Here is a 24,114-nt window from a genome sequence, read left to right as displayed (position 1 = left end):
ATGTTTGTTGATTGATATCCTTCATCATATTCTCTGTCTCTGTCTCTCTTTTTCTTGCTTGTCTTTTTTGCTTTATATACCTGTCATGATTCCTAAAATCCTATCACTTTAATAATAAATGCTAATTAAATACAAAATCAAAGTATATCACTATCTTTTATCTCATTTTTGGGAAATGAGATTTTTCAAAATAACTCAAGTTAATTTTTTTTAATCTTTAAAGATGACTACGCATTTATCTACCTTCTTAAACATGGCATACTTGACATAATTTTACACTAAGAAGTAGAATGATATAGTGAAAAAGGATGCTGGAGTTTGAATTAGAAAATTTTGACTCAAGTTCTGATTTTCCATTTACTAGTTTTGTGATTTTGCATAAGCCTTTTATAGCAAGAAGAAACAGGACTAGATCATCTTACAGGGTGCTCAGAGTTCTTAACATTCTGTGATTCTACTATATAATTTACTTATCTAGTAATGCTTTAGTTGTTGAGGTATGCAGATCTGTTGAATATTCAACTAAATTGTCCCAGGCTGCTTTGATTTTGAGTTTACCTCTTACCTTGTTGTGAATTATTAAATTTTGCTACTTTAACTGTGTCTGCCTCTAGTAATCTTTGCCCCCAGCTTCATCTGTTGTTGCTTTTGAGATTTGGGAAGGCATGGCTAAGTTTGTGAGATTGTATCTGAAAGATGAGTCAATACTTTTAAAGAAAGGCTGAGATAGCTGACCAGTTGACTTTTCTATAAGATTTTACACTGTGCTCAGTAAAGAAATTAGGCTATCAAAATGTACTGTGGACTATGGAAGACTAGAGCTTTGTGTTTTCTTGTTTGTAAAAGAATCTTTACTAGTTGTTAACAAGTATATTTGAATAAATCAGTACATCTTTTCTTTCATGCTTCTGATTATCACTGTGTTTACAGGTTCATTTATGTAGTTCCCACTTATTACTCCGAAGGGCAGCAGTTGCATGTCTTCGGCAACTTGCACAACGAGAAGCTGCTGAAGTATGTGAATATGCTATGAGTCTTGCAAAAAATGCAGGTGACAAAGAAAGCAGTGGCATCAGTAAGTGAGCCTTGCATTTAATATTCCTTTCCATTGAAATGTACGTGTTTATGAAATTGTATGGATAGTATTTTTGTTATTAATTAATAAAATTTTAATATAAAAATAGAATAAGAATTTTCCCCCTTTTGGATATAAAGTCATATATGAACATTAATATTTTAGTACAGACATCTTTAAGAATCTATTATGTTTCATGCTCTCACACTCTATCTTAAATATTCCTGCTTTTTAACCAAGCATAGTAATCCAAATAGTATACTCTGTGTATTCCCTAAATATTCCTAGAGGAATCTCTGGAATGAATAAATTGATTAACTATTTATCATAAAAATAATAAAAGACTTGAAGATAAGGCAGAGGCTTCAAGGTAAGGCTTAGAGGCAACTGAAAGCTTTTGGCTAGCTAGTGTGCAACTTCAAAATAACTTTCATACTAATAAAAAAATTCAATTATGAGTAGGTAAAAATTATGAGTAGTTGCTATATGGCTAAGGAAAGCCCTAGACTTAGTGTATCCTTTAGTTCCTTATTTTTGTGGAGAGTTCTAATCCACTTCAGACCTCAAAGAAAAGTTATCTAGTTTTGGAGTACATTCAGAGTCAGTGGTGATATGTAGTAACTTCTATTAGTAAAACAAGAAGCTAGAACAAAACCGAGTTGCTATTGGCAAAATTCAGAATCTCAGGACTAATCCTAAAGAGTAGTACATAAAAAGGGGAAGGGAAGTAAATAAGAAATAAGAGTAATGATGATAATAATAGCTAATATTTATATAGTTCTTTCTGTGCCAGGGACCATGCTAAGCCTTTTTAAAAAATACTGTCTCATTATGCCAAATATTTTTGGTAATAGTATATAGTTCTTGCCTTCAAGGAACTTGTAGTCTACTATAGAATATAAGTATATCACTGTGATATAAGTGTAATGTAATAAGTGCCTTAGTAGAGATATAAAATGCTGTAATCATTTAAAAGAGAGATGAATAATACATAGATTTGAGGGAGAGTAGAATCAAGAAAGGCTTTGTGGAAGAGGTAGAAATGGTAAAAGATGTTGGTGAAGGTCATTCCAGGCAGAGAGAGGGAGTACATGCAAAACATGTTTAGGAATCATTGACTAATCAGGCTTGACTAGAGTGTGAGGTGTGGGAAGGGGAGAAATGCAAATTAAGACTAGGAAAGTGGGTTGGAGTCAGGTTATACATGGCCTGGAATGATTGACTAAGGAGCTCACACTTTATTCAATGGGCAGGGCAGATCCATGGAAGGATTTTAAGCAGGGTTGGCATGATTATTGCTGTACTTGAAGATTAAACAATGCTTAGGATAATTTAAGTAGGGTAGAGAATGGAGATACCAGTTAGATAACATAAAATATTCCAGATGAGAAATAATGAAGGCCTGTACTAGCATGTTTTCTATGTTGAAGCTATTAGTAATGAATGAGATGACTAAAAGAAAGCCAGAAGTGTAATAAACATTCAACTGGATATGAATAAAAGGATTTCCAAGGAAGACTGAGGGTACAGCTGAGGTTAAATAAAATGGGTTTCTGGTGGAACCTATTGACTCAGTTTTATGACTTTGTCAAAGTTCCACATACTAGAAACAAAAGCAGAGAAAATAGATAGAATTTACCAAGAATTGGACATTTATAAAGCTCATATGGCAGAAAACTAGGAAATATAGAGTCCTAGCTTAAAGCATAATTAAAATGGCTTACTTTGGGGTCCAGACTTGTTAACAAGGCAAGTGAAGAGAGAAAACAATTGATGGGACTTAAAGAATAAGGTTGAAAGGTTGAAGAACTGAAGTTAGCAGAAAATAGAAAGTTCAGTAGGAATGAGATACATAGAAGGATGAGGTTATTCTAAGTTTTAGTGTTTGAGCATTCTGGAGTAGTTCTGAGTGATGATGAGATTCATTTTGTTGTCCTGCTTATGGGTGGTTGGACTATAGTAGATAAAAGTACCTGTAGAGTTGAGGAATTAGGAAATTTGTGTATGGGAATGGCAATATAAATGTCAAAAGATGATTATAAGGGATGGAATGGAAAGAATTGATATTGTTTACTACAAAATTAAAGTGACCTTGTCAATATTTCAGCAAAAAAAAATTGGCAAGGGGCGGCCAGGTGGCTCAGCGAGTAAGAGCACCGGTTCCAGTGTTGGGACGACCTGGAGATCCAATCCCGGGCTCAGACGCTCAGCACCACACCCAGAAATAATTGGCCGTGTAACCTTGAGCAAGTTACTTAACCCCAATTGCTTATAAAAAAAAATTGGCAAAATCACTCATGCAGTAGTGAATTTGTTTTTATGGAAAATATGGACACTTGGTGCACCTCTTTAACTATTCTTTCAGAAAAGGTACACTTGAGGTTGGTTAATTAGCTGTGCCCAGGGAATTGTCATTAATGAATTGTTGGTATGGAGGGCCCAGAGATCTGTATTTGGCCTTGTGATTGAGACAAATGATTTGGTTAGAGACCTGAATACCTATCAAAATTGCCGATGACTCAAAGCTGGAAGGCAATCTTATAGATGACGGATTTAGATATAAGAAGATCTCCATAGGGTAGAGCATGGAGCTGAATTTTATAAGAAGAAATTTAATGGGGATAATAGAAAATCTTTCCCTTTGGTTAAAAAAAAGTCAATTTCACAAGGACAGGATGGGGGAGACATAGGTAGATAACAATTCATCTGAAAGATCTTGGGGTTGAATAAATTATAAGGCCATTGAGTTAACAATGTAATATAGTAGTTCCCCTCCCAGCTATTGCCCCCCCCCCAAAAAAAAGGTAAGTGATGCAATCTTTGACTATATTAAAAGAGGCATACTGATCAGGACTAAGGAGTTCGTAGTCTTGCTGTACTCTGTTCTAATCAGACTGTGTTCCATCCTTGATTCTTTTAAAAAAAAAAAAAAGACATTCATTGATAAGCTGGATCATAGAACAGGGCAGCCACGACATTGAATGGCCTTGAGATAATGCCATATTAAGATCAGTTGAAGACACCAAAAATGTTTAGATTGGAGAAGGGAAGACTTAGGGAGATAAAATATAACTGTATTCAAATATTTGAGGAGCTGTCATGTAGAAGAAGGATGAGACATATCTGCTTGACCCTGGAGGGAGTAATTGGAAGCAAAGAGTTAGACTTTGTTTCTTTGTAAGAAAAATTTTCCAACATTTTAATCTATATAAAAATAAGATGGGCTGCCTTGGGAGTCAGTGGGTTCACTGGATGTGCTGTAGAGAACATTGTTGTTCAAGGTTGTTATTGCTGTTGTGTTTGTCCTTAGTTCTCTAGGAAGGCCATCTTGTCAGGGAGATGGCGGCATGACTTGTAGTTGACTTTGATTTGAGTGAGGAAGGGCTGTGTAAGGTCACCAGCCTCAATTTCTTCTCCAGAACCATCTAGGTCCAGTGGCCAGATATTCATGAGGATGACTGGAGATGGCTCACATGCAATGGGAGACCCTGGCCCTTTTAGGCTAAGGTCTTTTCAGGTTCTTACTTTGAGTGAGATAAAGCCCATTCAATGAATAGGCTTCTTTTCAGGTATGGATTAAACTAGAATGGGGGGGTGGGTCAGAAGCTGCAGCCTAGAGGCCATATATGGCCCTCTAGGTCCTCAAATGCAGCCCATTGACTGAATTCAAACTTCACAGAAGAAATCCCATTTATAAAAGGATTTGTTCTGTAAAACTTGGACTCAGTCAAAGGCTGCTCTGAAGGACCTAGAAGACCACATGTGGCCTTGAGGCCACAGGTTTACCACCCTTGGACTAGATGTTTTCTAATGTCCCTTTCCACCCTAAGAGATTTTGATTCTGGTAGGGAAAAAAGTGTAACTATTAATTTTTAAAATCTTATTTTTAAGACTGAATGAGCCACAAAGATTTTTTTTAAGCAAGTGTATATTGAATGAATTTCATTTTTTTTCGCAGTCTGTTAGACTAAATGTCAACAAATCAACAAGGTCACAAGTATTTATTAAGCACTTACTATTTGCCAGACCCAGTGGTAAGTATCAGGGGTTACAAAGAAAGATAAAAAAACAGCCTTTATCAGGGAGTTCACAGTTTAAATGGGGCAGACAAAATGCAAACAACTGTCTGTATACGATATATACAGGATAAATTGAAGGTAATCTCAAAGGGAAAATTTTAACGTCAAGGATAACCAAGAAATGCTTCTTAGTGAAGGTGAGATTTTGGATGAGATTTGAGGTAAATGAGGACTCATAAGTGAGGAAATTAGAACATTCTGGGCATGGAGGACAGCAGTAAAAAGGTGTGGAGTTGAGAGAGGAAGTGTCTTTTACAAGGAACTGTGCCACTGAATAACAGAATTCATAGAAGGTAGTGGTATGAAAGAAGACTAGAAAAGTAAAAGGGAACCAGATTGTGAAGGGCTTTGAATGCCAAACAGAAGAATTTATCTTTGATGCTGACAGTGATTGAGAGACACTGAAATTTATCGAGTAGGGGAATGACATGATTAGATCTGCACTTTAGGAAAATCTTTTTGACAACTAAGTGGAGAATGGGATGGAGTGACAAAATATTTGAGTCAGGGAGACCAATCAGCAGTCTGTTGCAATAATCCAGACATGAGATGATAGGACAGTTCCTTCCTGTAGCCAAGATGTACTTCATGATAGAGTCTCAAATATTTGAAGACATTCTTGGTGGTTTTTTCAATTGATCATCATATGGCATAATCTTAAGTGGGTAGTGGCAGTGTCAGATAAAGAGTGGTAGAGTCAAAGAAGAGAAAGGTTGCCTATATGAGAGGTGTTTTGATGGTAGAATCAATAGGATTTGCCTATAGATTTTATATGGGAATGTATGAGAAAGTGATTAATCAAAGATTATACCTAAGTTGTGAGCCTACTTGACTGGGAAGATGATACCTTTGACAGAAGAGGGGAAGGTTTGGGTTTAGTTTTGGACAAGGTAAATTTAATGTGTCTGCAGGACATCAAGATAATATTTGCTATATATTTTGATTCCAGATTTTTTTTATCTTAGGGCAACATATAATTTATAAAAATACGGTTCTTAGTCTTATTGTCAAATTAAATTGTAATTTGTTTTGAAAAGATGATAGCTTGAGAGTGTACTTATTTAAATAGATTACATTTATTTGAAGAGCTATAATTGGTTATCCTGTTGTGAATAAATGTTATCACAATTGTTGCCTTAGAGTTGGGCCACAGATGCTAAACATGTTCTTTTGTGAAAATTATTTTACAGATATGAATCCTTTTGCACCAGGGATCAGTTCTCGCCGTGACATCCATAGTCGGCACCAAGGTGTCAATATAACAGAAACTGGTTTGGAAGGGCTTCTTTTTGGAATGCTAGATCGGGAGACTGATAGAAAATTATGTTCTGATATTCATGATACATTAGGCCATATGCTTTCATCCCTGGCTGTAGACAAACTTTCACATTGGCTAATGCTTTGTAAGGATGTTCTGGCAGCTTCCAGTGGTATGTATTGAAGGAGTGTATTTTATTAGAACTAACCTTATTTAGAATTTCCTTCTTTGTTATGTATTTACCACAATTCTCTTGATTGGATAATGATATAAAACACACTTATAAGTATGAAGTTATAATTTGATTGTCTGTCAACTTGGAACCTAGAAATCTCTGTTGAATGTATGGACTAATTTTTAAGTAAACTAATTTTGAATAGTAAACTTTATTTTTAAAAAATGTTTTATTAATGATTCTTTCCTTTTTTTTTTACATAGCTATTACTTCTTAGTGTCTTCTTCCCACAGAAAGCTCTTTTATAACAAAAAAATTACAGTTAAGGAAAACAAATTGACACATTGACTATATCTGACAATATATTTCTTATTCTTTAACTGTAGTACATCACCTCTCTTCTGAGAGGAGGGAAAACTTGTCTGTTGGTTTTTACAATGATCTGAATTCTTACATTTTTGGGGTCATTCTGTATATTTTTTCTCTTAGTTCTATTTTCTTTGCTAGTAAATTGATTTTCCTACTTTTCCTGATATCTGATCACATCACTTTCTTATGCAATAAATTATCTCTCCCATCACAAGAAGTTTTCAAACAAAGGTTTAATGACCATTTTTAAGGGTTTGTTGCAAAGATGGTTTGTTATTTAGGTATAAGTGACATTAGATGACTGCTATAACTTTTTTAAATCTGAGATTCTGTTGTCTTTGTAGCTTTGAAGTCATACTTGATTGTTTATACTCTGTTACAACCTATATCCAGTTAGTTGGCAATTCTTGTTGATTCTACATGCATAGTAATTCCTGCAATAGTCTCTTTTTCTACATTCATATGACCATGACCCTCATAAATGACTTCCCTATTCCTCATTATCATCCTCTGAGCAATGTATCTTCCACTTATCTGATTGAATAATATTCCTAAGATACTACCATCATTAAAAACCTCCCATCATACCTTGTTACTTCTAGGATAGAATAAAAATGCCTCCACTAGAAATTTAAAGCCTTCTACAGTCTCATGTCACCTTATTTTTTCTAGCCTTATTAGTGCCCTTAATGCACCTTATATTCCAAACAAATTGTTGCCTGGATTGAATATCTTATCCTTACCTCTTTGTATTTGTACAGTCTTTCACCTTTGACTAAATTGTAGTTTTTCCTTACCTCTGCCTTTCAGAATCCTTATCTTCCTCAAAATCTCAGCAGAAGTCCTCCTTCTTTCTTAAAACCTTTCCTGAAGCCTTCAATTAATGCTTCCTTTTTCCTGAAGTCACCTTATCTTCATTTATCTGTGTACTCTTAGTATTCTTGTTATATAATGAAAGATTCCTGAGGACAGGGAGTTTTGTTTACATATTTGTATCCTTTGTGCCTAACATAGTGCCTAACTTTGTGCCTAATATGGTTAAATTGAGTTGCTTTAGACCTCTATGCTTCTGTGCCTTACAGATATGAGTACTACAGCTCCTTTAAGTGGTGGAAAGGATGAAGAATCTGAAAAGAAAGATGAGATGGATGATGACACTATGTTCACCACATTAGGTGAAGAGGATAAATCAAAGCCTTCTGTAGCTCCTCGCTGGGCTACTCGGGTGTTTGCTGCTGATTGCTTGTGTCGAGTCATCATGTTGTGTGAAAATGCAGACCCAGCTCACTTTGATCTTGCTATGGCACGTTCAGCCAAACTGAGAAATCCTGCAAGTAAATAGAGAATTTTTTCATTTGTAGATATTATTTTTTTTACCAACAGTCTCTTAATTATTCAATGTAGTTTACTGATAATTAAAATATTTTAGAATTATTCATTTCAAAAATACTGTGCATTCCCTTTCCTCCTACATAAGTTTCATTTCTTATCCATATCTGACTTTGCCGTACTCATATGTTTAATAGTAAATATTTATATGACATCTTATAGTTTACAAAATGTTTCTATATATGTTGTTCTATTACTAACCATAACCTTGTGAAATGGTATACAAGAAAACTGAGACTCAAGAATGCTAAGGGTTTTTCTTCCAACAAGTGAGAGAGCTTGGATTCAAATCTAGATCCTCTGTCTCCAAGTCTAGTCTTCTTTCCACTATACCTGAAAAATAGTATGAACAATGAGGCTCAGATATTCAAAAGTAAGAATAGATTTTTTTATTACTTTTTCACAAAGATAAGGGGAACAACAACACTTTATATTATTAATGTCATCTAATTTTATCCATAATAATCCTTAGTATAATGAAAAAAGCTATAACATAGCTTTTTCAGATGAAGAGATCATTTGCAGACTGAGTCGTAGAGAATATCAGAACTCATGATACAATGTGAATATGCAAGAAACTAAAACCATAAAATTTCAGAAAGTAGTGTAGGTATTATAATTATAAGTAGAAAGGTAAAAACTTGCAAGTATCAAAACATCTATCTACTTTCTGATAAGATTTTGAGTAGTGTTCTCTTCAGTCAGTTATTATAAGACATGGTCAGACCTGTACTCTCACTGACATACAGTATCATCAGACCACATCATACAGCTCAGGTGATTTTTTACAAGAAGCCCCAGTTCTGCCTGTCGTTTGCCATTAGTCTATTTGGAATTTTTAATACTGTTGGCAGAACCAGATTCTGGTACTTGACTTTAGAGGCTTGGAAAATAAGGTTCCTGGGGTTATAGCAAGGAATACATTGCAAAGATTTGATTTTCTAGGGAATTTTATAGCTCATCATGTTAACATTGTTAGGATATTCTGGTCTTTTCCTTACTCTCAAGTGTGAAACAGGCTACATTAATCCAGTTATGCTTCGTCTGTTTTATACAATCGCACTTGAACATCCAAGAAAAATTTGGAATGCTGCTAGAAAATCCTTGCAATTTCTTGGAAATTATCATTCAATAATAATAATAGATTAACATTTGTATAGCATTTTACAGATTAGAATGTAGTTTGTATCAATAATCTCATTTGATCTGCACCTCATCCCTTTAAGGTAGGGTGGTACAATTATTATTATCCATAAATTTGCAGATAAGGAATGTGAGGCTAAGAAGTTGACTTGTTCATATCCACCTTAGCTACCAAGTGGCAGAAATAGAACTCGTACTTAAGTTCTTTGACTACAAATCTCAAGCTTTTTTATTGCCTTAGGATATAAAGTATAATGAAACTGTCAAATGAGATAATATCTATAAGGCATTTTGCAAACCTTAAAGTTCTATGTAAATGCTAGTAGCTATTATTATTATAGTGCCTGTACAGTTGATTGTGCTATGAAAAGACATACCTAAGTAGATAGACATCAACATAGCATCAAGCTTTATAATGTCATGGTGCTATCTCCTGTTAGCAACCAGCATGAAGCAGAAGAGTTAATTTCAGATTGTGTACTTGAGATGAACAACAGGAGCAATTTCCTTCCTCACCTTTGCCCCCTATACTCCCCCATAACCATATTAGGTGAAGGAAAAGCATTAATTTAAGTCAGTTTTATAATATCTGAAATGGTGGTGTAAACTGGTCAGACTAGTCTACCTTTTGTTCAGGTTATAGTACAGTATTAGAGAGAATGGGGGAATGGACAGCAAATAAGACTCTGAGAAGCTTCCACTGTCTTGGCTGTGATACTATGGGTTTTTGCTTTCCTGTCTTCTTTTTTATGTGGTATTTGTGGTCCTGGCTGCCATACCTATGGGCAAATCAATCACACATGAACTCCTGTGCTATCAGGGGGGACTTTTAAGTAGTCCATGATTGGACCCTATACTGCTTGGGAGCTAGGCTAGAGGGCACATACAACAGTAGATCTACCATATGTGTAATTCTTCACAACTGTTCTTGTTCCACCATCATTGGGGAATTTTACCTAGCGTGAGCTTTTTTATGATAATATATAATGCCTCTTTAATAATGCTCTCCCTAGATCTACTTTCTTTGTTGCTTTTAACTTCTAGAAAGATTTCATCATTCATTCATTGGCATTTATTGAGCTCCCTATATATTATGAATTGTATTAGTTGCTGTTGTGGATACCAAGACAAAAAAGTTTCATGGTCCCTCCATAAAGTTTTTAACCTAAGTAACATATTTCGACTATAATTCAGACTAAATGGTCAAAGTATATAATCTTGAAGTATCAATAGATTTAGAATTGGAAAGAACCTTGGAGGAGATGATAGTTTCCAAACCTAACCCTTCCTCACTTTTTGGATGAGAACATGGAGGCCCAAAGAGGCCTTGTCCAAAATCATGTTGGTAGTAAATGGCAGAGCCTGGATGAGCATCCAAGTCTGTCTCTAAATCCATTGTTCTTTCCACTACCACACTGCTGTTTCTCAACTTTGCTGAAGTAGTTATATGAGGCTAACAAGGACAAAAGAAGATATTCTGTAAAATAAGCAGACAGTTATATGAAAGAGAGGGTGATCAGCAATGTTAAATGCATAAAATTTACATAAACAACCATGTTCAGTTACCCAAAATAAAATGCACAGGTTAAGAGGTCCATAGGTTGAAGACTGAGGAAAAAAAATCAGATTTCACAATTTTAAAAGAACATTAGCAACATTGGAGAGATCAGTTTCAGTTGAAGGAATTAAGGAAGAACAAACTATGCTGGGTCCATTTAAGTAAGGGAGTAGGGAGAGGATACTGTTTCCAAATTTAACATCTTCATTTGCATTTTCTGTGTATCTCTTAATTTCTGATCCCATCTACATTTTGTTATTTAAAGTAGTTTCTCAGGAATTTTAGGAGTTGTTTAAGTCTGTCAGTTTTTTTACATTACTTGTCAGTACAGATCCAGGCAGAACCTTTGTAGTACCAGTATGTGAAAGTTTGCCAACAGATCTGAAAATATTTAAGTGAACATTCTTTAAAGTGATATCATGGATATTTTAAGTAAATGTAATGAAATATATGTTGTTAGCATTTTCCATTAGAAATTTATTTAGAGTAAGAAGTTTCCATATTAATATATAGAATATCATTTGGGAAGTTTCTACTCTGGTTTCTATTTTTATTTTTAGATGATCTTTTAGTACTCCATCTTTCTGACCTGATACGCATGGCATTCATGGCTGCTACTGATCATAGCAACCAGCTGCGGATGGCTGGGCTCCAAGCACTTGAGGACATTATCAAGAAATTTGCATCTGTACCTGAGCCAGAATTTCCAGGTCATGTGATTCTGGAGCAGTACCAAGCTAATGTGAGATAACATTTAGTAAACCATCTCTTAACATACAGTATTTGAGTAACAACTTTGAGATCTCTGACTCTTTAAAGAAATTTTTTGTCTGAGAATCCAATCTTTTCACTCATATAGGATGTACTTGTCTACCATGTCTCTATATCATCTGGTATTCAAAGAAACTATAGTATATAAAGATAGTTTAATAAATTTTTGTGAAGTCTCATTGTAATAATGATAAAACAAGGATAAAATCCCATCTTAAATATATTGTTTTTTACCTGGGGAGAGAGCCATGCTATTTAACGTGGTCTATTTAAAATAATTTTGTGAATTTGCTATTGTTTTTAAAGTTTAAAACCTTACCAGGGCTTTTCAAAGAAAAAATCAATATTCTCTTGTATATCAAATGTAATGTTTAAAAATCTTAATAACACCATTAAAAGATTAGAAAATATTAAATGAAATCTTCAGTCTTTCCAAATTTAAATTTATTTTTCCTTTTGTAATTAATAATGGAAATAGATATATATTCTCCAAATCAGGTAATATATTTTGTCCTGTTAAATCAAAACTTTTTATTGAGGGAAAGTACTTGAATAAATAAAAAAACAAAAACTCTGGGAACAAAGCATAATGAAATTTTTTAGAGTTGATAAAGTAGATGTTTTCTTTATAATTATTAAAAGTGGTCAATATTCAGAGAAGTATGTGTAAATATTCAAACTGTTGCTTAAGCTTATTTGTAATTGAGTAAATAGAATACCAGGTTTTTCTGAATGCCAAAACATTTCAGATTGTACGTGGTTTTGGGGATGTGCATATGTATACATGTATGTGTTTATATGCACATGCGTATTCGTGCACGTGCGTACGCACACACACTCCTTCTCCTTGTCTCTTGTTTATTGTTATTAAGCTTGGACTAGAGTTCCAAAAGTACCATTGGACTAAATTGAAAAGCCAATACCTAGCAAAAAGAGAATGCTTCATTATACTTCAAAGATCTCTGATTTCATTGTTGTGGGCCCTTGTTCCAATAACCCAGGTTACAGCCCTTCTGTGCCTTGTGGTTAGAAAAATTCATCACCTAGTTGCCAACTTTCGGGTGATATATCTAATTTTATGTAGGATTATCTGCAGATAATAGGTATATTGTCCACCACTTGTCCCAAACATAAAACTTTTCCACTTTGTTAAGAGCTGCTGGAGCTTATTCTCCACTCTTGTAAATATTTATTGAATTTAACTTAATTGACTGATCTTTGTTATAAGTAAAGGATATATAATAACCTCCAGCCCACCTGGGTTACACAAAATCTGACTATCATTTCTCCCTACCTTGTATTCATCTGAGTAGGAAAGAGGCACTAATAGATGGCAGGAACACTGCCACCATTCCCCTGTTAACACAAGCGTAACATAATGAATTCAACTGGTAATGTCTGGAAGGAATTCTAAATTTGGGAGTTTAATGTATACTAAAGACTTTTAAAAACTGTTTCTAAAATTGAAGAAGAATATGACTGATTTTAATGTCTCACAAATTAAATTTCATATCTCCCTGCCATAACCTGTATTTAAATACCAACACTATTTCAATAAGCATTTATTAAACATCTGTTATGTGCAAGGTACTGTGCTTGACATGAGGGATATAAAGATAAGACTGAAAACAATTCATTCTCTCAAAGAGTTTGCATTCTACTGGGGGAGGGTTAGAATACATCATTTATCACATCATAGCCCACAATCGGAATTTTCCTAAAGCCTTTTGTTTGTATATACCCTATTCTTTCTCTCCTCTGTAGTGGCCTTGTGAACTCTCATGGGTTTAATTATCATTTCTATGCCAGTGATACCCATATCTAAATATCTAGTCCCAGTCTCTCTCCTGAACTTCAGTTTTATATCATTAGCTCCCTATTGGACATTTTGAAGACGTCCCAAAGATATCTCAAACTTAGCATATCTAAAAAAAAGTACTTATTTTCTTTACTCACTCATCTCCCACACCCTGTCTTCCAAACTTACCTATCTTTCTTGAAGGCATCAGTATTTATCCAGTCCCCCATGTACTAGGAGTATCTTGGCATCATCCTTTTATCCTCATTTTCCCTCACTACATATATCTAATCAGTTGACAAATCTTGCCATTTCTGTCTCTGTAACATTTCTCATTTCTGAGAGGTACCCTTCTGTTCACCCACACAGTTACCACCTTAGTTTAGGCCCTCATCACTTCTTTCTGTGCTATTTCCAAGGCCTGCTTATTGATCTCCCTGCCCCAAATCTGTCATCAATCCATCTTCCACAGCAGTGCCAAAATAATTTTTCTTAAGTGTAACTCTGACCATGACTCCTTGTCCAGTCAATTTCAGTGGTCCTTCTAGGGTTAAATATAAACCCCAGTGTTTTAGCATTTAAAGGCCTAACCTCCAGATCATCTTTCCAGCCACACTAGACATTACTCCTCTTTTTGCACTCTTGATCTAGCCAAACTAGCCTTTCTGTTCCTCAAATATGACACTTCCTCTCCCATCTACATGCCTTTGTACTGACCATGTCCCCGGGGCCAGAATGTACTTCCTCCTCCCATTATCTCATGAAATTCCTTCCTTCCTTTAGGATAAAACTCAAGCACACTTTTTAATTTCCCTCCTCTCAAACTAAACTTGTATATGACTACTTGGTATTTTTTATTTTCTTTACATTTATTCAATATATACTTAAATATGTTCTTGCCATCTTTCCCATTGGAATGAAAGCTTCTGGCAAGGAGGTCTTGTTTTCATTCTGACAGAGGTGGATAACATGGCAGGTGTTTAATAAATATTAATGCTGCTGGAGTGTTACTTTGGAACTGTCTAAAAATACCCATTAGATGTTAAAAATCTAATGACTAAAGAAGCAGTAGTTACATACATGAGATCCTGATAACTTTTTAGGAAGTAAAGGAAAAGTACTAGAGTAGAAGAAGAACAGAAAAACTAAAGTTTCTTTGTCTTCAAGGACATAAAAGTTGTTTTCATTTTGTTGATTTTCCTTTCATAAATAAAACATTTATTTTCCCCTTATCTAGGTGGGAGCTGCTCTCAGACCTGCTTTTTCACAAGATACTCCATCAGATATAATTGCAAAAGCTTGCCAGGTAGGAGGAAAAATTTTATTTTTTATAGTTGATGCTGACACTTTTAGGAATTCACTTTCTTTTGAAAAAACAACCAGAAAAGAAAAATTAAGTAATAAATTTTTCTAAGAATGGAAAAATTTAATGACTTTGAGTCTTTATATCTAACAAGACATAAGCCAATAGATGTAGAAATCACAAGTGAGGCAAAAATAAATGGCAAGTTTAAGAATTTTGTAAGAATGGTTTACAAGAACCCATAATAATTAAATATTTATAATAAAAAGTTCAATAATAGGAAGATTTTTGGTCATTTGCATAGGATAACAAAGCTCTACAATAATTATGATGATAATGATAATCATAGCAACTAACATTTGCATAGTCTTCTCTATGAGCAAGGTAGTATTATCTCATTTGATCTTCACAAAAACTCTGGGAAGTAGGTGCTGTTATTATTTTCGAATGACAAATGAGGACCCTGAAGCAAACAGAAGTTAAGTGACTTGCTAAAAGACTATTTACTTATCTTAAAAAAGACTTCACCATTTGAAAATATTAAGCAAAGTAAATTTTCTCATGTGACTATATTTCTTTATAAGACCAAATATTCCAAAAAGTTGTCGGTAAATTCCAGGGTTTTTTCTTATGAAGTGAATTGAATATTCTTTCTATTGTCATATTTTCAAAAACCTAAGTATTTCTTGATTTCATATTAATCCATAAATAAGGTTGTACATAATTCTCAAATGATTGATTTGTGCTTTCAGATATCTATTATGTTAGAATTATGTCCCAGCTTGCACTCTGAACAAAAAGATGAAAAATATCACTAGAAATAGTTTTTAAAAAGAAAATATAAACCCTTATTAATTGACATATGCATCTCAGTTAATGAGATTGGTTAGTTAAATGAATTAGGTCAGCAAAACTTTTTTTCTTAAAATCATGGTAATGTTATGGTAATTATAAACAGACATTAATTTGTAATATAGAAAATGTAGTAAAATCATTATGTCTTTTATAGGTTGCTACAGTAAAGTTTTAAAAAACATACTGTTGATGTATTCTTTCCTCTCTTATCCCAACAAATACCTCTTTCTTTCTTTTTTTTATATTCCTTGTTGGGCAGCTATGTGGTACCTAGAGAGAGTGCTAGGCCTGGAGTTGGGAAAACTCAAGTTCCCAAGTTCAAATCTGGCCTCAGACATTAACTAGCTATGTGACCCTAGGCAAGTCACAACCCCGTTTTTCTCAGTTTTACCTGCAAAATGAGCTGGAGAAGGAAATGTATCTTTGCCCATTATTGCCCAAATGTATATTTGCCCATTATATTTGCCAAGAATACCCAAATGAGGTCATGAAGAGTTGGACATGACTGAAAAAAATGACTGAACAACAAACACTCCTTGCTGCTTAAATTTTAAAAAATGGATTTCATTTGTTTTCATGAAGCAATTTTTATTTTTTTTGTCTAGGTTTGTAGCACATGGATTGGAAGTGGAGTTGTTAGTGATCTCAATGACCTCCGTCGAGTACACAATTTGCTTGTTTCCTCACTAGACAAAGTACAGGCAGGAAAAGGATCTTCCAGCCAACTTTACAGAGAGAGTGCCACAACTATGGAAAAACTGGCAGTGCTGAAAGCTTGGGCTGAGGTAACAATTTACTTTTTTTTTTTAATTTTGTAACTTTATTTAAAAATAATCTCAGAAACAACTAAGTTAGGAAATCTTTAGCCAGTCTGATTACAGAGAAGACAGAAAATCAGTTTTAAAAAAAGCAAACAAATAAACAAAGTGAAACCACTGCATATCCACAAGAAATAAAAAGAATTATATCCACCTCTAGTATGGACAGCTATAAACAAAACTGATAGCACAAAAGAAAGGGGTTACCTTAAAAAATATAAGATGCCCAGATGAAAAGACCAAATTGAGATCTTAGTCAGATCTCAGAAAACAGAATTGTCTGTAAAAGATCTTCCAAAGCAAAAACCTCCTGATCTAAATGGGTTTATAGGTGCAGTATTATCAAAATTTAAAGAAAAACTATTATCTATTCTATAAAAATTTTTCTCAAAAATTGAGAAATAAAGTACTCTACCAACCTCCTTTTGTAAGATAAATAATAGTCCTAATATATAAGGGGAGAGAATGTTAAAATGAAGAAATAGAATGATAGACTGATATAATTAATAAATATTGATTTTTAAAATTCTAAATAAAATCCTGGCAAAGGGATTTAAAGGATTTTTATAGCAATTTATCCAAAACATTGTTCATTATAATCAAGTTGGATTTTTGCAAATGGTTCACAGTTAGAAAAACAATCAATTTAATCTTATTAAAAGCAAAAACATTCAAAATCTCATGAGTATCTCAACTGATACAGAAAAATTCTTTGATAAAATACAATACTCATTTATAATATAAACCTTACAAAACGTAGGCATAGATGAAGATATATCTATATATCTCTATGTGTATATATATATATATATATTTACACATATATAGATACACATGTGTATGAAAAAGAAACATATCTACCTGTCTATATATTTATCTTGTATCTGTCTATAAAGATAGCTTGACAAATTGATCTATATTGAGTGAGGCAAATCTGTCTTTATATAATGTATGTTGATTATATTCATTGTTTTTGTAATATTGATTCCTTTTATCCCTGGCAAAAATTTAGTCATAAATTTTGACATATTACTCTAGTCTTTTCTTGGGATTTTATTTGAAATTTTTGTAACATTACTTAATGATCTATAAGAAATAGCTACCATGTTTCCCCGATAATAAGACCTATCCCAAAAATAAGCCCTCCCCTTACTGTGCAAGATTCCTCTAAAATAAGCCCTCCCCCGAAAATAAGCCCTATTGAGATTGCTACTGTAGTGAAGGTGATCCCCTGCGCTACACGCTACATTATGGTACCCTCTGTATGCACCGTCCCTCCCCCCCCCGGGTGAAACGCATGCCCACCGCGCTCCCAGCTGCATCCAATCAGAGCTGCAGCAGTGAGCGTGTCATCCTGTTCTTCCCCAGTGATTTGCTTATTGAATAAAGGTATATTTTTTTGTTCACATTTACCTGTTTATTAAAATTGCTGTCAATGTTCATTAAAATAAGCCCTCCCCTGAAAATAAGCCCTCTGGTGTTTTTCTGTCCAAAAAAAAAAAAAAATAAGACAGTGTCTTATTATCGGGGAAACACGGTAAGTGGTGCATTGGATAGAGTGCCAGACCTGGAATCAGGAAGACTCATCTTGCTGAGTTCAAATCTGGCCTCAGACACTTCCTAGCTATATGATCCTGGCAAGTCACTTAACCCTGTTTACCTCAGTTTCCTCATTTGTAAAATGAGCTGGAGGAAGAAATGACAAACCATTCCAATATCTTTGTCAAGAAAACCCCAAATGGGGTAACAAAGAGTCAGACATGACAGAAAAATGACTGTACAACAACACTGCTCATAATCTTCCTTCATCATCCCCTTTTATGGTGTTTTGAATTGTAAATCAATTTTGTTGTTTCATTTTTAAAAAACAACAAAAAAACAGTTTTTGTCATGGGATTTTTGTCAAGGATTCTTTTGAATGCCTAATATCTCCTCCTTTCTAGTTACAAATATTTATTTATTGCCAATTTCTTTGGACATCCTATTCTTTCAGTAAACCAAATGAATTGTCTCCAGATTTATATGAATTACTTCTTTACTATTATGGGGAACTTAGGTAAGGCATACACACAAACATAAATTATAAAAAACTGGTTGTTTTTTTTTAAACCAATGTTCTCTCATCTGGTTATATTTCAGGAACCCCCAATTCACATCTGAATGAATTTTTCAAGTTCTACTATTTAGTTTTTAATACCTGATTTTTTTCCCTTCTTCTTATTCCAGAACTAGTATTTCTCAATTGTTATCATTATTTCTGTCTTTCGTGGTCTTTCTATCAGGCATTTCTAACTTCTGGTGCTTTGTTCCCAAATACCTCTTAACTTTTTTTTATTCCTCTTCCAGTCCATTTTTTTAGTTTTCTATTTTATCAGCAACAGCTTTTGACTATAAACCCTTCAGTAATTATGAGCATTCCTTTGCCTCTTTAGATCCAACTTAAGCAATTGCCAACCTAAAATATGTAATCAATATTGATAGAGGTGATGGATTTAAGTTGTCATTTTTCTTTTCATGGACAAAGAAATAGAAAAGTTTACATGATTTCCAAAATGTCTCATGAGATGTTAGGGATTTGTTGTTTTTTTTTTTTTTTTGCCAAATTCTAGGACCCAGATCAAGCTGTCTTTTTTTTTTTTTTTTAAAGAATGCCTTTCTACCATTTTATTTTATTTTTTGGTTTCACTTTGGCAGTGATAACAATCACAGTAATATTATTTATATTTGTTGTTTATCCTTGTTGATAAATGCAGTATTTCTTTTAAATTAAGATAAGACCCAATACTTTGGGTAATAAGTCTTGTAAGAAAGTATAATTTTCTTTTTTCTAAGATTTGTTTCATTATTATTTCTAAATGCATAAAAATATGTTGTTAGTAGATTTTGTGGAATTTAATTTTGGACCCAAAGTACATTGATTGTCAAATGCAAATCTCTTAAGGATATAAAATGGCACAGTTGATAAAAAGTAAAGTGATAAAACAAAAATATAGTTCATCTTCACAAAAGTTTTCTCAATTTCCCAACCACATTCAGCAACTTCCCCTAAAGAAGTGACAGTTGTAAAGTTCCTGATCACGAGCTCGTTTCCCCAGTAACAGCTGTTCTGCTGACTTTCACAATGTCTGATTCTTTTGCTTCAATAATGTGATCAAAACACCATATAACGAGGATTAGTAATATGCATTCTTATTTTGTACCATATATTTGAAATTCTCTTTAAATTCATTCTTAAAATGTAAATGTAACTAACAACAAATATGACTTCCATTAAAGTTGTATGCTAATACCTGGATATTGATCCCTGTTAGTAAAAAAAGAAGAAAAAAAAGGACTCATCACCTGAAAGTTTTCCCTCTTTTTTCATATTTCTCACAGCAGTTTGCCTCAACTTACACTTTGTAGGTATCATACTCTTCTCTTTAGTATAATTATTTATCTTTATGTTGTTTGCCCCTTATTAGATCATGAGATCCTTGAAAGTAGGTTTTGTATCATCTTTCAATTCCATGCATCTAGCAGAGTGTGTTGAATGTAACTGGAAAGTAATAAATGTTCATGAGTTCAATTGAATTAAAATTGATTTTTTGTTAATCATCTTAGTAACACATTCTTTAAGATTTGGACCAGGAAATTGTCAAAGCCCATGAGAAATACAAAGGAGAAGCATATTTCATCTCCCAAAGAAAGTATTTTTAAAATTCTTTTCTCAAGTGCTAGTAGGCCTATCTTTGTGTTTAACAAATTAAGATAATTTTTGCTTAAAAAGAGAAAAGAACACAACTGGATGAACTACATGAATAGTACATAATTTTTAGTTCTTGTCATGCCAGAATATTGCATGGCCCTTAAGGAATATCATCATATTGGAATTTGGAAAAACAGTTGCAAAAATTCTTTGCTTGAAAGTTTCCCATCCATAAACTTTCACACAGAATAGTTTGTAGAATTATAGGGGAGAGGAGACAGTAAATATAAAACTTTATCCCAGTACAAACAAAAGAATTTAGTGGAGTCTTTATGGGAAGGGTAAAGCAAGGGAGTGTGTTGGGTGGGGAAAGTAGCTGTAAAACATGTCAATCAGGAAAGTGAGACTTAGAGCATGGTGATAAACTACTGTAATATGAATAATTTTGTGATTGCCAGGAATTCACAAAACGGGTTGCCTTACAATATTTATAATCATTTAATTATGATAAATGAAGTGTATAATTATATTAGGTAAAAATACTTGTTTTTATTTATTTGTGTGCCATAACCTTGATCAGGTATATGTTGTTGCCATGAATATTAAAAAGGAAGCAGAGACTAAACCAAAAAGAGCCATAAAAAACACTGATGATGAAGATGATGATTATGGGACCATAGATGAGCTGCCCCCAGACAGTTTAATTACACTTGTACAGCCTGAATTGCCGATACTTAGCCGCCTCTGGTTGGCAGCTTTAAAAGACTATGCACTTTTGACTTTACCAGCTGAATTTTCAAGTCAACTTCCACCAGATGGTAAGTATGATAGATGTAGTTTTGCTCTTACTGAGATTTACTATAAAGATTAAACCCAAAAAATTAGAGACAAGTAGTAATAATATCTTACAGTTGTGTAGTATTTTGTATATTTCCATATTTAAATACTTTCAGATATATTTGCCTTTTAAAGCATTGAGTCTTTAATAGTAGACTATTTTGATACAGGTTATCTAGGCAGTGCAGTGAGTAGACTGCCAAGCCTGGAGTCAGGAAGACTTATCTTTGTGAGTTCAAATCTGGCCTCAGACACTTCCTAGCAGTGTGACCCTGGGCAAGTCACTTAACCCTATTTGATTCAATCCCCCCACCTTTTTTTACTTTAAAAAAAGCATATATTTCTTTTTGTTTCATGTTATATTTTTTCTTTATTAATTTGTTTACTTTTAGTTTACAAGATTCATTTCCACAATTCCTTGAGATTCAGATTTTCTCTTCCCCTCCCCCTCCATGGCGGCATACAATCAAGTTTAGTATCTGCAAATACTTTCACATTAGGCATTAGTCAGGTTATAAAGAAGGATTGTATCAGATGGAATGAACAATGGGAAAGAAGAAACAAAACCAAACAAGAAAAAGAAAAATGATCTGGAAAAGGGAATGGCAAACCACTCCAGTAATTTTGCCAAGAAAGCCCTATGATTTCTAAAAAGTTTGAGACATAGTTTTTGGGTAATTAATAATTTTATTAATAATCCTAGCACTTTATTAATAAAAGAAATGGTTATTTGGCCATCTTTCTCTTGGACCAAAGAAAATCATGGTGGTGGGCTCATGTCATATATGCTCTTGCAGAAGCAGGTGTTCCAGAGGGCAGTGGTCAACTCTAATTGGTTAACAAATAATGAGAGAGAATCAATATTAACAATGAAGGACTGGGACCTATTCTAATGAACTTTGTGTCATTTGCTTCTAAATTGCCCAGCCTTGGGCAATCTATTAAAATAATTTATCTCCCCTAAATCCTATGTAGAGCACAATGGACTTCCCCATCTTAGATTAAATTCCTTATAAGGTTGGGTGGGGTCTGACCATGATTGAGAAGAAAATTAATTCAGAGCCTAAGCTTTGAAATGATGACTTTAGCAAAAAGGGGAACTCTGTATCTCTTCAAATCATTGCTTATTAATAATCATTTCTCTCAACCCCAAATGGAGTCACGAAGAGTTAGACATTACTGAACAATATTACTACAACATTTTTTCCCTTATTCTCCATGGAACTCATGTTTGTGGACCTTCAAAAGATAACAGGCTTACTTGGTCATCAAAACAAAATGTTGAATATTATCACAAAATGTTGGCATTGTGGAACAGGACACTCTTACAAACTATTGTTTGTAAGTAACATTCATTTTCCCCACAATTTTCTTGAAGGCATAGCATAATGAAAGTTACAATGAATATCAATCAAATTTTTCATTTTTTAATAATGCACACTCTTACATGATCATATAAGTAGTCGTCAGCTTATGAATGTCTTGTGTCCAAAAGGAAGTTATTTAAATTTGAAATGCATTTTCCTCTAGAGGGAAAAAAGTTATAAATGAGACTTAGATTCTCTGCACAGCCCCAGAAAGTCTTTAGTCCTTAGCAGTACTATAGAACTCAACCCCCATTTACAATATTTATGTTATGAGAAAACTCATTCCAGATTCCTAATCAGTTTGTTTTGAGTCATACCTCATTTGTAAGTTGGTCACTGCTTATATACCATCCAATGTTCCCCATTGAAATCCTAACAACAAATAGGATTCCTTGGTGAAAGTAATCTTATTTATTAAGCATTTATTTAGTGTCTATGCTGTCCTTCTTGTAAACCACTGTGCTGGTAATGTTTTGTATTAAAATAAGGAGGGGAAAAAAAGGAAGAACAAAGGTCATCTTAATGGTGGGGTCCAAGTAGAAGTGAAAAAGAAAGATGACCTTACTGTGGAAGGAAGAGAATATTAAAATTATGGGTGGCCATAGCAAAGTCAAGAAGAGAATACCTTATTAAGTCCAGAAATAACACAAAAAAATATGAGTAAGGATGGACTTGCTAAGCAGAAGCTGTGGTGAAGATAGTAACTGAAGTGGTGTCCAGACAAGGAGAAATGAGGTTAAGATTTCATGTTGAACTGTGTTGTTTATAAATGGAGAAATATCTGTATTAAGAAGTAAACATTTCCAATTGAATGACAGGGGGAGCATTTTATACGCCAGAAACAATTGATACAGCTCGGCTTCACTACCGGAACTCTTGGGCACCAATTCTTCATGCAGTAGCACTTTGGTTAAATAGTACAGGATTTACTAGTTCAGAACCAACAGAAGAAACATCAGTATCTGGTTTGCAAAAACGTCCAACACCTGTCATTTTAAACCAGGCACCTGGAGCAACAGCTAATACTAAATCTTTGCCAGAAATCAACAAAGACAGAATGCATCTGATTTTAGGTAAGGATACTATATTAATGTATTTCAAGATTTTTATTACCTCTGAGATTTCACTTCTTATTTAAATGAAAAAGTTAATAGCAACATTCATTGGAAGGAACAGTAAATAAGGTGAAATGTTTAGATCATCTTCTAAATATAATATTGGATTATCATAAAAAATCAGTACATAAAGTGTTAAAAATTTTCTAAGGAACAAATTTACTTCCTCACCAATTAGCAGCTTTTCTTTTCGCTTGGCATTTACCAGACTGTATCATGATGAAAAAGCAGGACAAACAGTAAATAACTTTGTATGACTCTAAATTGATATTTCACTTGTAGGTGTTGATTTAACACTTAAGAATTTAGATTGTCTAGTCAAATTTGTTGCCTTCGTATATTTGTCATAAGAAGGAAGCAAAATAGGAGAATTATGAGTGCTAAACTAATTAGTAAATCTGTTAACTTAAAAAGAGGGCTTAGAGAGTATCTTTGCCAGTATTAAAAATAAAGACAGCTATTCTTCAATCACCATATTGAAAATACCTATATAATTTGATCTCCTCTTAAACTGTG

General features: G+C 33.7%; 2 protein-coding genes across 3 annotated transcripts in view; one reads left to right on the top strand and one right to left on the bottom strand.

The window, feature by feature from the left end:
- The window catches only part of CEBPZOS (CEBPZ opposite strand), a 295,755-nt gene extending 281,912 nt beyond the window's left edge, over window positions 1-13,843 (bottom strand). The window contains exon 1 of the mRNA XM_069072228.1: window positions 13,840-13,843. The gene's annotated coding sequence lies outside the window, so the exon portion shown is untranslated. The remainder of the gene's footprint in view (window positions 1-13,839) is intronic.
- Window positions 1-24,114, top strand: part of HEATR5B (HEAT repeat containing 5B) — a 135,947-nt gene that overhangs the window by 76,607 nt on the left and 35,226 nt on the right. For both annotated transcript variants that reach the window (XM_069072208.1, XM_069072209.1), the window contains 8 exons: window positions 931-1,075; window positions 6,345-6,584; window positions 8,039-8,290; window positions 11,607-11,788; window positions 14,853-14,921; window positions 16,379-16,558; window positions 20,860-21,097; window positions 23,302-23,556. In XM_069072208.1, coding sequence (XP_068928309.1) covers window positions 931-1,075; window positions 6,345-6,584; window positions 8,039-8,290; window positions 11,607-11,788; window positions 14,853-14,921; window positions 16,379-16,558; window positions 20,860-21,097; window positions 23,302-23,556 — 1,561 coding nt within the window. The remainder of the gene's footprint in view (window positions 1-930; window positions 1,076-6,344; window positions 6,585-8,038; window positions 8,291-11,606; window positions 11,789-14,852; window positions 14,922-16,378; window positions 16,559-20,859; window positions 21,098-23,301; window positions 23,557-24,114) is intronic.

Source organism: Petaurus breviceps, unplaced genomic scaffold (assembly GCF_028583685.1).
Source record: "Petaurus breviceps papuanus isolate PSGF00001 unplaced genomic scaffold, PetGlider_PUasm1.0 90845, whole genome shotgun sequence".
Lineage (NCBI taxonomy): Eukaryota > Metazoa > Chordata > Mammalia > Diprotodontia > Petauridae > Petaurus > Petaurus breviceps.
Note: the sequence above shows the minus strand (reverse complement) of the source record. Positions and strands in the feature narration are given on the sequence as shown.